This window comes from Eptesicus fuscus, chromosome 4 (genome assembly GCF_027574615.1).
Source record: "Eptesicus fuscus isolate TK198812 chromosome 4, DD_ASM_mEF_20220401, whole genome shotgun sequence".
NCBI classification, from domain to species: domain Eukaryota; kingdom Metazoa; phylum Chordata; class Mammalia; order Chiroptera; family Vespertilionidae; genus Eptesicus; species Eptesicus fuscus.
Window position 1 is genome coordinate 107,176,839 of NC_072476.1, and position 18,534 is coordinate 107,195,372.

Genomic DNA, 18,534 nt, shown 5'->3' on the forward strand with positions numbered 1-18,534 from the left:
AGCTCATGTCAAGTCCAAGGAACATAACATTCTCAGACCCTTGGGGGTGGGGAGCAGAGGGGAGTTGAGAGCAAGGGGACCCCACTGTAGAGGCCACAGGATGGCAAGATGAAGGATGTCTCTGAGCCTTCAAGGGCACTGCAGCATCATCAAGGGGAGAATTAGAGACTAGCTGTACCATCTGACACCAGTGCAACAACCCAGGAGCAAGCATCAGACAATCTGAAGCAATGATGGGTGAAGCATATAGAAAATAGTAGTAAGATCACTCTCTCCACCATTACTGTGAAGGCACAAAACCCCTCCTCCCACTATCATTATGAATCTGCTCTGTAGACTAAGTAGAATGAGAATAAAAATCTGCATTTGTTGGAAAGAGACTTGACCAAAGGAGAAATGGAAGTAAAATCAATTGTCAAGTCACAGATCAATGGAACAGAATAGAGAGCCCAGGTATAACACCGCATGTATAGGGACAGATACTTCTTGACAAAGGAGCCAGAAACATCCAATGGAGTAAAGGTAGTCTCTTCAGTAAATGGTGCTGGGAAAACTGGAAAACCACATGCAAATGAATAAAACTGGATTACCGTTTGTCCCCATGTACAAAAATTAATTCAAAATGGACTGAAGATCTAAATATAAGACCTGAGACAATAAGTTACATAAAACCCTAACCAGTTTGGCTCAGTGGATAGAGCGTCGACCTGCAGACTCAAGGGTCCCAGGTTCGATTCTGGTCAAGGGCATGTACCGTGGTTGCGGGCACATCCCCAGCAGGGGGTGTGCAGGAGGCAGCTGGTCGATGTTTCTCTCTCATCGATGTTTCTGTCTCCCTCTCCCTTCCTCTCTGTAAAAAATCAATAAAATATATATTTTTTAAAAAGTTACATAGAAGAAAACATAGGTACCAAACTTAGGACCTTGGTCATAGAGAACATTTTATGAACTGGACCCCAAAGGCAAGGGAAGTAAAGGCAAAAATAAATGAATGGGACTATATCAAACTAAAAAGCTTCTGCCCAGCAAAAGAAACTGACAACCAAACAAAAAGGCAGCCAGCCAAATGGGAGGTTATATTTGCAAACAGTAGCTCCAACAAAGGTTTAATTTCCAAAATATATAAAGAACTCGTAAAACTCAACACCAAACAAACAACCCAATCAAAAAGTGGGCAGAGGACCTGAAAATACACCTCTCCCAAGAAGACATACGAACAGCCAGTAGATATATGAAAAGATATTCAACCTCACTGGCAATTAGGCAAATCAAAACTACTATGAGATACCCCCTCACACCTGTTAGAGTGGCCATTATCAACAAGACACGCAATAAGTGTTGGAGAGGTTGTGGGGAAAATGGAACCCTCATTCACTGCTGGTGGGAATGTACAACCACTATGGAAAGCAGTCTGCCGATTCCTCAAAAATTTGAGAATAGAGCTACCCTACGGCCCAGCAATCCCTCTCCTGGGTATATACCTGAATAAACCTCAAAATCATGTATTCTCTAATATATAAGCACCTATGCTCATTGCAGCATTATTCAGGGTGGCCAAGATATGGAAATAACCGAAGTGTCCTGATAGAGGCCTGGGATAAAGAAGATGTGGTACAGCCGAAACCGGTTTGGCTCAGTGGATAGAGCGTCGGCCTGTGGACTCAAAGGTCCCAGGTTCGATTCCGGTCAAGGGCATGTGCCTTGGTTGCGGGCACATCCCCAGTGGGGGTTGTGCAGGAGGCAGCTGATTGATGTTTCTCTCTCATCGATGTTTCTGACTCTCTATCCCTCTCTCTTCCTCTCTGTGAAAAATCAATAAAATATATTAAAAAAAAAAAAAAAGAAGATGTGGTACATATACACAATGGAATACTACTCAGCTATAGGAAAGGATGAAATAGCGCCATTTGCAACAACATGGATGGACCTAGACAACATTATGCTAATGAAATAAGTCAGCCAGAAAAAGCTAAGAACTGTATGATTCCACTCATGTGGGATATAAAACTAAAACTTGTGAACACAAAACACGGTGCAATATACAGATCTTAAACATAGAAACCCACACCTGTAACCTATATGTTCATGTTGACCAATGCCACCCCAATCAATTTTTTAAATATATATATTTTATTGATTTTTTTTTTTTTTTTACAGAGAGGAAGAGAGAGGGATAGAGAGTTAGAAACATTGATGAGAGAGAATCATCGATCAGCTGCCTCCTGCAAACCCCCCACTGGGGATGTGCCCGCAACCAAGGCACATGCCCTTGACCAGAATCGAACCTGGGACCCCTCAGTCCGCAGGTCCACGCTCTATCCACTGAGCCAAACTGGTTAGGGCCACCCCAATCAATTTAATAAATAAATATTTTTTAAAAATTGTCAAGATAAAGTCTTTCCTTGCTACACATTGAGGTAGAGGCTCATGAAGAATGTTTAATTATAGAAAAAGATTTAAACTACATGTTCTCTGTAAAATGGGTATAAATTTGCCATCTTTTCACTAACACAAAAGAAGCCAGACCAAAGACAGAGGGCAGAGTGAAAAGAATTAAACAAAAAAGGAACAGGAGACTTGCCTGATCAAAACTTGCAAGAAACCTGCTGAGCCCCTGAGTTAATGAGCCAATCAACTTCTTTCATGGTTAAGTCCTACTTATGAGGTTCTCTGTTACTTAAAATCTCTATTAAGCCTAAAGGCTGGCACTTTAAATCAGGCAGGAAGTCACAGCGTTGGGACTTGAACATAGGATGAAGGATGTGTCCGAGCCTTCAAGAGCACTGCAGCATCAGCAAGGGGGAAATTAGACTCCTGCTAGCTGTACCGCCTGCAAAGCGGGTCTCTTAATCACTATGCTAGGAGCAAAGGTGTGGTGTAAATGCATTCCCTCTGTGGTGTTGCCGAATCTGAAATCACTTGCTACTCAAGACAGGGCCAAGGACCAGCAACATTGGCATCATCTGCACACAACCCTCCCCGCCCCCCACCCCCCACCCCCCGCCACCCCGAGTCAGAATCCACATTTAACAAGATTTTCAGGTGGTTCGTACATACATTAAAGTTTGAGAAATACTGTTAAGCCATGCTTTTCTTTAAGTTCTTACAGCTTGTTCCTTATTCATTGCTAGTTAAATACTCATCTATCTCCTCAGCAAACCTGTGATACTCTTGAAGGCAGGAAGTATGTATTATTATTTTTTGTATTCTAACCACTTGTACTAAAAACTACTAATTGCCTACCCTAGCCGGTTTGGCTCAGTGGATAGAGCATCAACCTGCGGACTGAAGGGTCCCAGGTTTGATTCCTGGCCAAGGGTATATGCCCGGGTTGCCGGCTTGATCCCCAGTAGGGGGGGGCGTGCAGGAGGCAGGCAATCAATGATTCCCTCTCATCGCTGATGTTTCTATCTCTCTCTCCCTCTCCTCTTCCTCTCTGAAATCAATAAAAATATATTTAAGAAAACTAAACTACTAATTGCTCATTTTTAAAACATCATTTTTTCTGCTCTGCCGGCTTGGCTCAGTGGTTGAGTGTTGACCTATGGTTCCATTCCAGGTCAGGGCACACGCCCAGATTGCAGGCTCGATCCCAGTGCGGGGCATGCAGGAGGCAGGTGATCAATGATTCTCTATCATTGATGTTTCTCTCTCTCTCTCTCTCTCTCTCTCTCTCTCTCTCTCTCTCTCCCCTTCCTCTCTAAAATCAATAAAAAATTTTAAAACTATTTTTTCAGTCTTACTGGGCAATTGCTAACCTACATTTCCCAGCCTCCCTTGCAGTTAGGTGTGACCACAGAATTAAGTTCTCTCCAAAGCAACATAAGCCGGAAAACTGTTATTTCTGGGCCCAGGCTGTGAGACTGTGTGCATGCTCTCTTTCCCCTTTCCTTGGGCGGGAAGCCGCTGTGGCCGTGTGGTTATGCACCAAGACTCAGAAACACAGACAAGCCCTCAGCAGCCACTTCTGTACTGTGTGACCCTGGCCATCGCTGGCTGATCCAGGCGACAATCTCTTACCCAATCGGCATCCTTTGCGTGTTCCCGCCAAGAGATTTGCAATTTTGAACTGAGACAGAAGCTGAGAATAACTGCAGCTGAGTCACGTTAATGGCAACGCTTTAAAGCTACACCAAGCATCACAAGAACCACTAGCCCCACGTGGCTATTTGTTTTTTAAAATACATTTTATTGATTTTTTACAGAGAGGAAGGGAGAGGGATAGAGAGCTAGAAACATCGATGAGAGAGAAACATCAATCAGCTGCCTCCTGCACACCCCCCACTGGGGATGTGCCCGCAACCAAGGTACATGCCCTTGACCAGATTTGAACCTGGAACCTTTCAGTCCGCAGACCGACGCTCTATCCACTGAGCCACACCGGTTAGGGCCCACATGGCTATTTGAATCTCATGACAATAAAACAGAAAATTCAGTGCCTCAGCTGTACTAGCTACATTTCAGGCGCTCGATATCACTCGCAGCTTATGGCTGCGTACGGGACAAGCAGACAGAGATCATTCTGGTGGGTATAGCGCTTCTACTGGTCAGCGCTGCTCTAGGGAGAACCCCGCCTTTCCTGGTTCCGTCCTGCCCAAAGGCTGGTTGTTGACACCATTCCTTAGCATCTGTGTTGTTCACCAGAGTCTCCACAGCAAGCAGGTCAAACGGAAGGCTACCACGGGCCAAATCAACAAGGTGTAAGTGTACGTGGGCCGCAAAAAAACAAGCTTCCGTTTTCATAGACTCATAGGTTTATTTCGACAGAGACATGCTGAATACACAGGGCTGAAATAAGTAATTGTTAACATAAAGTAATAGAACATTTTAATAAAAATTGATATTTTTTCTTGAACGTTAACTTACCAGACACCAAATAACTGCACAAATTACTAAGTGTAACACAAACAAACCTATTTTTCTTGTTCTCCAAAAGCGAAATATTTCCTGTTGCGCACACCAAACAAGTCAGTCCAAGACTAATGACGTGGCAATCGATCAGCTGCTGAAATATTCGCTGCTGGTATTAGTGGAGAGAAATGGTGCGCCTGCGTGTAAGGTATGTAAGGGAAATAAAGGCAACATGATTATAGTAACCAGTCATTAGCGAACATTGTAGTTCGTTATTAATAATTATGTATAACAGGATATTGTAAAACTTAAGTTATGAAATTTTTATTAAAACATTTCTTACATACCGTTTTATTGGCTGGGCCGCAAAAATATTCGTGTGGGCCACATGCGGCCCTCGGGCCATGAGTTTGACATGCGTGCTCTACAGTGCCTTCCCTCTCTTGCTCAGGCTATCACATGGGATTTATTATCTGCTAACCAAAAGGACCTCGGTTATGACACGTCTGGCATTGTAACTACAAAACACCAAATTTGATGGGTAATTCTCAGGATTATTTTTATTTGCGCTTACTTGGGTTCTCCTCCATCCTTCTCACATTCTCTTTTTAAAAAAATATATTTTTTATTGATTTCAGAGAGAGAGATAAAAGGATCAATGATGGGAGAGAATCACTGATCGAGCCTGCAACCTGGGCAAGTGCCCTGACTGGGAATCAGACCTTGACCTCTTGGTTTACAGGTCGATGCTCAACCATTGAGCCACGCCAGCTGGGCTCACATTCTCTTAAGAATTGGTATTCTCCACTAAATCCTTACTCATCAGAATATATTAAAGAGAGGTGAGCCCTGGCCTGTGTGGCTCAGTTGGTTGGGCGTCATCCCGTGCACCAAAAGGTTGCTGGTTCAATTCCCCATCAGGACACGTGCCTGGGTTTCAGACTCAATCACTGATAGAGGGCATGCAGGTGGCAGCTGATATTCTCTCTCACATCCATATCTCTTTCACCCTCTCCCTTCCATTCTCTCTAAAAAGTCCATTTAAAAATAGTTTTTAAAAAGGGAGAGGCCAGCCCTAGCCAGTTTGGCTCAGTGGCTAGAGCGTCCGCCTGCGGACCAAAGGGCCCTGGGTTCGATTCCGGTCCAAGGGCACGTACCTCAATTGCAGGCTCCCCCCTGCCCCAGGCCCTGGTCGGGGCTCGTGCAGGAGGCAACCAGTTGATGTGTTTCTCTCACATCGATCGATATTTCTCTCTGGCTTTCCCTCTCTCTCTAAAAGATCAATGGAAAAATATCCTCGGGTGAGGATTTAAAAATGAATAAATAGGGGTGGGGGTGGCCGGGGAGAGGTCAATGGGGGGAAAAGGACACATATGTAATACTCTATGTAATACTTTAAACAATAAAGAATTAAAATAAATATAAATAACGTGTTTAATTTAAAAAAGAGAGAGGAATTTCTAAAAAAAAACAAAAACGGGTGGGGGAGAGGTGAGCTTCCAGGGAGGGTGTAGGAGAGGCGGAGGCTCAGGCACGGTCTGCAGCCCTGGCGTTGGGCTTCTGCACCTCGCAGCTGGCTGCACCTCCCGAGGCCCGTGCTTCCAGGCCGGCTGCTCTGTTTAAACCTCAGCGTAGCTCTTGCGGATGAGGAAGCGCAGTCTGCCTGCTGCTCCTGGGAACTGTGCTGAGTGTCTGCCTCCTAAACACACAGGGCCACGCCGGCTCCCCTCTGTCCCTGGCTTCGTGTGGCACACAACGTTAGCAAACTGTCCTTCTTCCCGTCCAATTCAAAGGGTGAGTAAACGTGTGGAGCAGCGGACTCGAGGGTTCCACCACTGCCTCCGGGCTTATGCATCCAGCAGGACGCGCCACAGCGTCCCACCATCACGTCTGGAGACCTAGAGATGGGACACAGGAAACTGTGGGAATGGGATGGGGTTTCTTCGTTCCTGGATGTTTTCTGCCTGAGGTTTCCGTGCTGACGGCAGTAAGGTTTGTGTAAGCTGTTCGGACTTTGGGTGAACTTGAAGCATCAGTTCTCCAACCTTTGAGACGAATGGTCCGGGGGTGGGGGTGGGGGGCAGTTTCCTAGCGGCTCCGGCGCGGGAGGCGGAGGGAGCCGCACGCCGCTGCCCCGGCACAGAGTCCAGCTGCAGACCCGGCTTCCCCAGGGCCCGCCGGGCCGGAGCTGCCGGCGCTGACCGCCCCAGGGGCTGGGGGACCGGGCCGGGGCGCAGGAGGCGACCGCGGGCGGTGCGGCCGGGCGTGGGGGGCGCACAGCCTTCCTCGGAGCTCCCCGCGCGGAGGGCAGCGCACACCCCTCCCCCTCGGGCCGCGGCGTCTCCACCAGCGGGCGGCGCCTGGGCCCCGGAGCCGGCGGTGGGACGGTTTCCTGGGAAGCGCTGCCGGCCGCCGGGGCGCTGGGAAGGCGGGAGCGGGCGGGAGCGGAAACCGGCGCGCCCCAGGCCGGGAGGCGCGGGGGGAGGGAGCGCGGGGGCAGCGGGGAGAGCGGGAGGAGGGGGGCCAAGGGAGGGGGCCCCGGGGGGCGAGAGGAGAGGGGGGACCGGGAGGGGCAGTGGGCAGAGCGGGAGGCGGCGGCCGAAGAGGGGAGGGGCGAGCGGAGGGGCGCTGGGAGGGGGCGGCGGGCGGGGCTAAAAGGCGGCGGGCGCGGGCGCGGGCTCCGAGCGGGCGCGGCCGTGCGGGCGGAGGGGAGCCGAGGAGGTCGGGTGGAGGAGAGAAGAGCAAGAGGAGGAGAAGAAAGAGGGGGAGGGGGAGCACCCCGTCTCCCCGCCCGCCCGGCCGGCGGCGGGAGCAGGCGCCCTGGCGTCCCCTCCCCGCCCCCGCGTCGCCGGGGCGCAGGCTGGCGTCTGGGCGGCCGCTGGGCCCGCGCCCTGGTCCTCGCGCCTCCCCGCCCGCGCCGCCCGCTTGGCCCCCGGTACCGCCGCGCCCCGCCGCCCGGAGGGGCCCGGGCCTGGCGGAGGTAACTGCCCCGGACTCCTGCCCCGCATGGCCCCCTCCCCCACCCCTCCCCGCCTGGGTCCGCGGGCGCCTGGGCCCCCCGCTCACCCTCCGTCCCCCGCTCACCCTCCGTCCCCCGCTCACCCTCCGTCCCCCGCTCACCCTCCGTCCCCCGCGCCCTTGACCCCCGCCCCGGCCTGCCCCCCTCCCTGGCCTGCCCCCCTCCCCGACTGCCCATCCTCAGCCCCGGGGAGCGGGCTCCGGGGCGGGTCCTCCCGGCGGTGGCGCCGCTCGCAGCCTCCCCCGGGGTCGGGGAGGACACCTCGGAGGCCCTGGAGGGCTGGGGGGCGGGGGGGACCCCGGCGTGGGGGGCTCCCGTGGTTGACCTCAGTGGTTGGTTGACCTCAGTGGGTTGGTGATGAGTTGGTTGGACGTTGAGGATCGGACGCGAGGAGCCCCGTGTGCGGTGGGACCGGAGGAGCCCGGAGATGGTCTGTACACCGCAGGGCCCGCGTGTTTTCAATGGGGGCGTGCTTTGGGGGGACTTCACGGGGCCCCCTCCTGACGTGCTTAGTGCGGTGACGGGTTACCTGTGCCCCTTCCCTGAGCTCATCCGACTTGTTTGGCGACGGGTGTGATGGTGAGGACAGGACTCTTGAGGGCCAGCTCAGTGGCAGAGTCTCCGGGCATGATAAATCGGCGGTGAAAACCTGGTCAGATCCTGTGGGCCTCCATCCTCACATCTTGAACATCTTTTCATCCTTTACATTTTGGTTGCGTAACTTACCTCTGAGTACAGAGCTGGAGTATTTGAAGGCAAATCCCTGCCGGGCTGGTGTGGCTCAGTGGTTGAGCCTTGACCCAGGCACCAGGAGTCGCCTGTTGCGGGCTTGATCCCCCAGGATGGCGGGTGCAGGAGGCAACCGGTCCCTGTTTTTCTCTCCCTGTTTCTATCGCTCCTCCTCCCTTCCTCCCTCTCTCTAAAATCAATTAAAAACATTGAAGAAAGTAAATACTTAAGTATATACTGTATCCCATATCTAGGAGAGGTAAGGCCCCTTTAAAAAACAAACATCTGGCCAGTGTGGCTGGCTCAGTTGGTGGGCATCCACTGGTGGGGTCTGTTCCGGTCAGGGCACTTGCCCGGATTTGGGGCCCGATCCCCAGTAGGGGGCGCTCAGGAGGCAGCCCATTGATACTCGCTCTCTTGTCCCTGTTTCTCTCTCTCCCTCTCCCTTCCTGGGAGTGAGGTAGAAGCTGTATTGCCTTTTGTGATCTAGCCATGGGGAATGCACAGCATCACTCCGGTTGTATTCTTGGTTAAAATAGACCAGATTCCATCCAGTTTTGAGGGATAAGGCACAGACCAGAGGAGGGGTCTCTGAGAGACGGTCAAGGTCGCAGTGTGGGAGCATGTGGGACAGGAGGTGCTGCTGTGGCCATCTTTGGAAAACAGCCTGTCCCACGGAGAAAGGCACATCACGTGGAAACTATTTTTCCAGATCTTTCCCGAGGTCTCGTTTACCTTCACAGTCGGAGAAATAATTTGTCAAATAAAAGCAAATACAGTTTGCCTGACTGTTCGAGATACTGAATGCATTGTCAATATCTTACCTTAAGAAGAGAATTGAGCTGAAACCGGTTTGACTCAGTGGATAGAGTGTCGGCCTGCGGACTCAAGGGTCCCAGGTTCGATTCCGGTCAAGGGCATGTACCTTGGTTGCGGGCACATCCCCAGTAGGGGGTGTGCAAGAGGCAGCTGATCGATGTTTCTAACTCTCTATCCCTCTCTCTTCCTCTCTGTAAAAAATCAATAAAATATATTTTTTTTAAAAAAGAAGAGAATTGAACTGATGAAACAGTGAAACACCAAATCTTGATGAGAATTCTAAATTGAGATCCTCAGTAAATATGGGCTATTTATTATGATCATTATTTTTGCTTTTCATAGCATCTTGTGACTGTTTTTGCTTAATTGGTCATTGGAGCCTCGACAAGCATGGAGGTCAGGTTGGAAGTTTTGACGTCAACCACCATCAAGCAGAAAAGGCCCTGGCCTCGTGTGTCCTGGTTGGGCCAGGTAGGTTTTTCTGTATCATACGGTCCAGTCGTCATACGTGTGGAATGTGTGCTTTGCCTCTGAGATTGAAGAATGGTCTGTGACATTTGAAAAATAAAATCCATCTTTCAAGGATCACCTGCCCACAGGACAGGGTTTTGTGTTTGTGTTTTGTCTTTAGTATAGTGAGCAAGTTAGCTTTTCCAGAAAGTTAAATGGTCCATCAAGAAGAAATATCTTTTAAAAACTTTTTTATATTAAAAAAGTTTGCAGAAGCCACATGTTTATATTATGTTTAAAAAGGTGGCGATGGCATATAGCAAAAAGGAATTTTTAATCTTCTGAGCCTTTTCCTACTGGAACAATCCGTGGAGTGTTTCTTCCCATTGTGGTTTTTATGAGTGTGCAACCAAGTGCCCCTTAGACCTGGGGTGAAGACGGGTCACGGTGCACTAACCGTCCCGGACACTAGTCACAATACATGGGATGGAGGCCTCACCGCAGGGAAAGTGGGCAAACCTAGATTTATCACAATTATTAAAATTAAGAAATTTGGTGGTCCCAGTCAGTGTGGCTCAGTGGTTGAGAGTTGACCTATGCACCAGGAGGTCACGGTTTGATTCCCGGTCAGGGCACATGCCTGGGTTGCCGGCTCAATTCCCAGTGTGGGGTGTGCAGGAGGCAGCTGATCAGTGATTCTCGTCATTGATGTTTCTATCTCCCTTCCTCTCTAAAATCAATTTTTAAAAATAATATAAACAAAAGAAATTTGGTGGTGTGTCATTTCCTCTGCGAAATTACACCATTAACTGACCTTCTCTGGAACTTCACGGTGGTTCAGCATCATCGGAGGGCTTGTTAAAACAAGGGCTGCGCCCCGTCCCCGAGGTGCTGGGTCGGTGGGCCTGGGGGAGAAGAACATGCATTTCCTACAGGGTCTCGGGGGTTGCTGATGCGGCTGGTTAGGGGTGCTTTGAAAACCACTGCCCTGGAATAATACGTGAAGGCAACGTTAACGCAAAACAGCACACTTTTCCTAGGTAATAAAAAAGGATCAGCCAGGGTTGCAGAAGCCACATCTATTTTAATCTAAATAAGTTACTTGAAAACTTGTCCATACTGGGGTTAAATTGATGACCCAGTTTTGGCTAGCAGAACCGGAAGACACTCTTATAATTTTAAACTGCAAAGCAATCTAAATTGCATTTGTTAGGTCATTTTTCCAAGTCATTTTTAAAAAATACATATTTTATTGATTTTTACAGAGAGGAAGGGAGAGGGATAAAGAGGTAGAAACATCGATGAGAGAGAAACATTGATCAGCTGCCTCTTGCACACCTCCTCCTGGGGATGTGCCTGCAACCAAGGTACCTGCCCTTGACCGGAATCAAACCTGGGACCCTTCAGTCCGCAGGCCGACGCTCTATCCACTGAGCCAAACCAGTGAGGGCCCAAGTCATTTTAATGAGTTATTTTAAGATAGAGTGAAACAACTTTCAGTCTACCTAGTTAACCTTATGGTTCATTTTATGATTCGTGGTACAAAGGTATGTGATCTTCCTTAAATGTCACTTTGTGTTCTTTCCTGGCATAATTTGGATAAGCGTTTGAATGAACTTCTGCCACCTCTTAAGTCTCGCATGTTTCTTTTAGGAAAAGGAAGCTGTTTTTCTTTTGGATGATACACTCATAAGTGAAATTAATTTGCTGTCGGGAAGGACAAAGAAGAAAATCCCTCGCCTGCAGCCTTTCTTGAAGCACCTTGTTGTCCTCACAACGTCCAGTAATGGTTAAGTAGGCCTGATGTTTTCAAAGGGCTGAGTTAGCTTGCAGTGGCTAACCATGGGGCGACCTCAGGGGCGCCTTTAGGTTGTAAGTATTGCATTTCCTTTTTGGAAACAGATGCCTGGCTGGCTGGGCTCCTTACTACTGGGGAGCTTTTCCTTTGGAACAAAGATCAAGATTGTTTGAAAACGATCCAAGCAACTGGAAAGCCTAAGGAAATGATTAAGGCTGCAGTAGGTGAGAATTGGTTTAAATTGGTTTGACTTGATAAACAGGAAGGGAGGATGAAACATTTGCCTACTGCTATTTTAAAAATCTCTCTCTGTGTGTATACACTGAGTGGCCAGATTATTATGATCTCTGAATGCATAATAATCCGGCCACTCAGTAAATATATGTATATATTAGAGGCCTGGTGCATGACTTCGTGCATGGGTGGGGTCTGGCCAGCCTGGCCAGGGGGAGGGGACATGGGCAGTTGGCAGGCCTGCTTGCTGGTCGAACTCCTGGTCGAGGGGACAATTTGCATATTAGCCTTTTATTATATAGGATATACACTGATTGGCCAGATTTTTATGCATTCAGAGATCATAATAATCTGGCCACTCAGTTTGTGTGTGTGTGTGTGTGTGTGTGTGTGTATATACACACATATATATCTGTGTGTGTGTGTACAGTGTATATTTCGTATATTTCTTTGCATTTTTTTTTTTTTGGTGGCATTTATTTGTGATACTTAGATTCATCTTGGATGAATGTAGTCTGATAACACAGGGTTCCTAATATCACGTAAATATGTGATATGTTGTTACTATTATTTGTACTTTTAATTTATTACTACTGCCTTAGCTTTACATCCTTAATGGTCACATTATTCTGGTTCTTTGTCAGAATAGATAAATTATTTAGCCTCTGGAGGGAATTCAGACTTCAAGGTTTAATTACTTTTTTAACTTCTTTTTTTTTTTTTTTTTTTTTAGCAAGCTCGTTGAGACTCTATTTGTATGTATCTGGAGATGGAAAAAGAGTTCTGATTATAACTCCTTCTGGATGCATATTTCTTTGGGAATATTTGGAACTCAGGAATATCTTGTCTTCTAAAAGCCCTTCATTGGTGGGCCAGTGGTCCCAGATCATACCTGAAGAAGCAGTGCGTTTGCCTTCCACTGACGATAAAGAAGCTGTAGTGCATGCTGTCTTCATAAAAAATGAGGTAAAGTCCAGATCGGACGGGGTTCCAGGAGGTGGGCTCTCGGCCTCTGACCAGACACTGGAGTTGATGGGCAGAGTGGGCAGTGGCATCGCTGTAGATCGCTAGTCGTCATCGTCCCAGTAATTGTGAAATTATTGTGGAAAATATATTTTCATTATTTCTTGGTCACATTTTTAGAAGTGTTTATAAAAATGGTTTGAAATTAGAGCTTCCTTTCTCTTTCCCTACTTTTACTTTTCCCTACTTTTAAAATATAGCTAGTTTTGTAGTTTAAAAAGCTAGAATTGGCGACATTCAATAAGCCGTTTAATTCCCAGGAAATAATACCTTTATGAACTAAAAAACATTTTAAATAGCAGCATGGACCTACCTTTCATTACCAGTCCACTACTGTTAAAAGTTGCATTTTGAAGTTTTATTGTTTTCCTCTACCTCACCCCACTTCTAGTGCCCTAATTTAAATAATATAGAACTATAGAAGAGAAAATTAGTACGTAAGTATCGTTTTAGTAATAGCCCTAGTAAATGGCAGTGTTTTCTTAAGAGAATAAACTGCATCTTGATTTCCCATTTGGGATATACCTGTGGCTCAGAAATAAATTAGTCTTGGACTTAATGTTTAGAATAAAAATAGAAACAAGATCTCGATATATTTCATCTGCACCGTGATTTATTGTCAGATAGATTATGTACTAAAGTATATTGCATTTATCTACAGTTACTGGGAGACTGCTGCTTGTGTGCATTTACGTTTTATTCTGGGGAGTGTCTGAGGTTGACATTTCTAGCAATTCGGTGGCATGAGAATGTGTTTCCACCTGTGAGGTGAGGTAAATGTTCCCTTCTTTCTTGTTTTCCCTCCCTTTTAAGACACAGGTACCTCTGGCTTATAAATCCACAATCAGATTAGTGAATGAACTGTGACTTCTGAGACTTTACAGAGCCTTTCTTCCCATAAGCATTGCTTTAGTTTTCATTTAAAAATGTTTAATCAGTTATTGTGCTTTTGTTTTGTTTCCCTTCTTAGACGTGAACACACGTAAAAGATAAGGCAGACTGTGGCTTTACTTGTTTTAAGACAATAAAGAACTATTTTGGAAAGGAATTGTTACAGTAAAAGTTAGAAGGCACTTACTTGAATTTACTGTACTTTTTACATGATGGAGAATTTTTTTTATTTAAACATGGAATTTTTCTAAAAAGCCCATAAAATAGAATGCATTCAAAACACATCATGGCTAAATAAGATTTACTAAAATAGTGTGATTTGGGGGTGGTGGTGTATTTTTCTTTCTGTTCATTTTCTTTATTTTTTATGCTAACAATAACTTACTAAGGTATAACTTATGTAAAGTGAAACAAATCTAATGAATATACATGCGTGTAATAGTCCTCATATCAAGTATAGAACACTATCCAGAAAACCCACTCTTCTCTCTTCAGTCCCTTTAAAAATGTTAGCAATAATACAGAAATGGGGGTGGCTCACCCCTCAGTGGAAGCAGACGTATTTGGGGTTGGCTCTCAAACATGCTGTTACTAACAGAACTCTGCGATGGAGCTGGTTTAACTGGCGCCTGCTCTTCTGTTACTTGGACGGCTGCTAAGCGGCCCCTAATATACGTGCACCTGTAGGAATTTAGCTGGACCCTTTAGTTATTTTTGTAACGAACTACGTATTAATTTAGAAGATACCATACTTCCTGTTTTCAATGCTTTCCTTCCTTTCTTAGCTCATGGCCATACCGTGTTCACTGGGCACAGCAAGATTGCCTTCTGGGTAGTCTGAGTCCTACGTGTGAATCAGTCAAGTCGAGAGGAGCTTTGATTTCTGCCTTTTCAAGAGATGGCCTTACCCTGGCAGTGACTCTGAATCAGAAGGACCCGAAGGTCAGTAAATGGAACCTGTCTTGAAGTAACCTACAGAACAGAGAGTTTAGTCCAGTTTTAAAATGTCCCCCACCCCCCCAGAGGTAATTCTTTAAATTGGTGTTTTCTGATCCAACTCAACCTTGTGGATTGGTGAAGTCATTTAAATTGGCTACCAGGCCCTGGCTGGTGTGGCTCAGTTGGCTGAGTGCTGTCCCGTGCTCCGAAAGGTTGCCAGTTCAATTCCCGGTCAGGGCACATGCCCAAGTGTCTGGTTCGGTCCCTGGTCGGGGTGGGTACAGGAGGCAGCCAGTCAAGGTTCCTCACTCACATCCATGTTTCTCTCTCCCTAAAATCAGTAAAAAAATTAAATAAATGACCTGCCATAGTTTTCCATACTTGGCCTTCAGAATCAAAAAGAGGTTGAGGGAAAAGGAAGAAAGAAGGGCAGTGTTGTAACTGATGTTCTTAAAATGTAGAATAAAAGAGAAGAGAGAGATGGGTGGTCAGCACTGCTTGCCCGTTGGGAAAGACCCCTAGATAGTTTACTGATATAATAATAGATCGCTAGGTCTTCAGAATCATAAGTAATGATTAAAGTAAAATAATTTTAATGGTTTTATTGTCTTTTTTAACTCTTTCTAGGCAACTCAGGTATTATTTGTAAACACACTGAATTTTGTTACTCTCTGTGGAAGCCTTAAAGGCTGTAGCAATAAGAGCCCCATGGTTCCTGCTCCCCTTGTCAGGTAAGAACTCTTCTGTATTGCTAAGTCGTGTTTTTGTTTTCTTTCCAACAGTTTGATACGTTTAAGGCTCTGATGATTCAGTGGGTGTCTAAATAGGTATTTAGACAGATAATGCAACTTTCAGCATCTGAGTGTGATCGATTCTAAAGATTGCTTTATGTGAGGAAGGCCTTAATGCCTAAGGAAGGGGCTGTCTGGGTGGGAGATAGTGAACATTTTTCCTCTTTTATTTCTTGCTGCGTTGTCCGAGGAGGAGTGGAATCATGGCTGGTAGAAATATATTGGGCTTCCCTGGGGAGGCTGACCTGGAAAAAAAGGTGGCATTCTTCGCACACGGGTCAATCGCAACATACGTGGCGATTTTGGATGGCACGTGAGCTACCACGTGAGACATGGAGTAGGGAAGCTTCCTCTTGGACCTCTGGATTTCCCTCTCTGAACACTTTTCTGTGCTGCTCTCTGAATTTTCAGTTTTTACGCCAATCCAGCCTTGTCTCTTCATTTTCTCCCTGTTAAAAGTTCCGTTCTGGAAGTGTTACTGGTCCCAGTTCAGCAGAGTTTGACTTAGGGTGTCCCTCATTTACATGAGCAGCAACTACTTTGGACTCCCTGAGACATCACTGTAACCAGACAGTTACGGAGGGAAGTGATGGCTCTGCGAACGGGGAGCCTGCGGCTGCGTGGAGCTCAGCGGGTGCTGAGTGCACGGCGTGGTGTTGACCTTTCCACCTATCAGTAGATCTTGGTTGTGGACACCAGTAGGGTTAAAAATTGTTCTGATTAACATGTGAGTGACTAAAAAGCTTAACTCTCAGGGAGTGTTTTTATTTTATGATTTGCTTGTGCATCGAAATTTCTGATTAGTGTGTTGTGTAGAGTAGATGTTTATGCATGAACTCTTTTTCTGGGACATGAAATACTCAAAATGTATGTGGCAGTTGTCTGCTCTCCATTCTTTTTTAAAAAATATATTTTTTTTTCAATATATTTTATTGATTTTTTACAGAGAGGAAGGGAGAGGGATAGAGAGTTAGAAACATCGATGAGAGAGAAACATCGATCAGCTGCCTCTTGCACACCCCCTACTGTGGATGTGCCCGCAACCAAGGTACATGCCCTTGACTGGAATCGAACCTGGGACCCTTGAGTCCGCAGGCTGACGCTCTATCCACTGAGCCAAACCGGTTAGGGCTAAAAAAATATTTTTATTGAGAGGAAGGGAGAGGGAGAGAGAGATAGAAACATCAATGATGTGAGAGAATCATTTATCGGCTGCCTCCTGCACAACCCCTGCTGGGGATCGAGCCCGAAGCCCAGGCATGTGCCTTTGCCGGGAATCAAACCTGGGACCCTTCGGTTCGTAGCCGACACTCTATCCACTGAGCCAAACCAGATAGGGCTGCTCTCCATTCCTTGCCCTGGTTTTTTGAAGAGTTTTACCTCTGCTTGGCCGTTAGAAATTGTCAAACTCATTGTCTAGAATCCTTTCTAAACATACTGTCTTGCTCTTTCTAGGTCTTACTGGGTAGGCGACATCAGCTGGACTCATGACAGTCTTTTTCTGGCTTGTATGTTAAAGCGTGGCTCCCTGGTCTTACTGACGTGCCAAGGTGAACTGCTAACATTAGTCACGCGTGGCTGCTCGGTAGAATTTGGGCCAGCTGAGTTTATTCCTCTCCACCCACTCATAACATACAGGTGAGACATTTCAGTCGTTTGAATTTGTTTACTGAAGTTTTCTCTTTTGTTATTCCTGTAGTGTTTTGTTTTTATCATTTTATCTTCCAAATTGTCTTATTTTTTCTTTGAGTGTGTCATCTGATATGTTTCTTATTTATAGTTTTTTTCTATTTCTTTTTGTGGCTTAATCCTGGTGCAAATTTGACATTGTGACTATGTAAGTATAAGTTATTTAAGTATTCAGTAGCACTAAAATTTTTATTTTCTTTGGCATAAAAGTTAATAAAAGTATGTCCTTTATTTTATTGTTTTATATTTTATTTTTATTAAAAAACTTTTTTAATGTTGACAGTATTGCAGGAGTCCCCCTCCCTCCCCTTGCTTCCCTCCACTGTCCCCCATCAATCCCTCCCCTTGTCGAGATAAATTTATAACTTCATATAACTTGACACATATAGATTTATATACTTTTTTTCCAATTGGTAAAAATTGTTGGAAATGGCTAGAAGACTTTAGAAGTTATCCACATGTAACTTTTTTTTAAAAATTGTGAGGTGGTTCTTCTACTTACTCATTGTGTGACTTTGGGTAAGTTATTCTTTGAGCCTCCGTTCTTCTGCTGTGAAGTGATAATTGGTTGAGGAAGTGAAGGAAGATAAAAAATTGGAAAAGGCATTTGAAATTAATTCAGTCCCCTTGCTTTACAGAGGAAGGGTGTGTTCTCGATTATATTTAACAAAAACTAATTCATTATTTATTTGTTTATGTACTTACTAGCAGCCCGTTTGCATGAAGATTCGTGCAATAGACCTCCATTCACCTGGCTGCCTGCATCAGTTTTCTGCCGGCACCGGGGACCCAGGCCTTGGCTGTGGCCACCGCCTTCTACCTTCTTTCAGGGTCGGGGCTTGGACCCGGGCGGCGGCCTTGGGCTTGGCCGCACCCAGCGTCCCTGCTACGGATCGTAGGAGCAGACCCCCAGTGGTTGCCTGCGATCCGTGCAGGCTCCCCGCTGGTGCCCAAGGCTTTCCTGGCCTTGGGCTCGGCTGCACCCCAGCGTCCCTGTGACAGTTTCCTAGTGGGCGTGGCTTGTGGGTGTAGCTAAGGTACAAGTCAATTTGCATATTACTCTATTATTAGGTAGGATTATTTTGTTAATCCTCACCCAAGGATAGTTTTTCCATTGATTTTTAGAGAGTGAAAGGGAGGGAATGAAGGAGGGGAGAGAGGGAGAGAGAGAAAAAGAGAGCCAGAGAGCGAGAGAGAGAGAGAGAGACATCGATGTGAGAGAGACACTCATAATTATATCCTTACAAATATATTTAAGTATATGATAAGAAGCAAAGTTAAGCCGAAACCGGTTTGGCTCA

General features: G+C 46.3%; 1 protein-coding gene across 1 annotated transcript in view; it reads left to right on the forward strand.

Annotated features, from left to right (window-relative positions):
* Window positions 1–9,769: 9,769 nt before the first annotated feature.
* Window positions 9,770–18,534, forward strand: part of CPLANE1 (ciliogenesis and planar polarity effector complex subunit 1) — a 68,111-nt gene continuing 59,346 nt past the window's right edge. Inside the window, exons 1-8 of the mRNA XM_054715318.1 lie at window positions 9,770–9,889; window positions 11,522–11,657; window positions 11,771–11,890; window positions 12,634–12,866; window positions 13,585–13,691; window positions 14,600–14,756; window positions 15,381–15,484; window positions 17,000–17,182. Coding sequence (XP_054571293.1) covers window positions 9,809–9,889; window positions 11,522–11,657; window positions 11,771–11,890; window positions 12,634–12,866; window positions 13,585–13,691; window positions 14,600–14,756; window positions 15,381–15,484; window positions 17,000–17,182 — 1,121 coding nt within the window. The 5' untranslated portion in view covers window positions 9,770–9,808. The remainder of the gene's footprint in view (window positions 9,890–11,521; window positions 11,658–11,770; window positions 11,891–12,633; window positions 12,867–13,584; window positions 13,692–14,599; window positions 14,757–15,380; window positions 15,485–16,999; window positions 17,183–18,534) is intronic.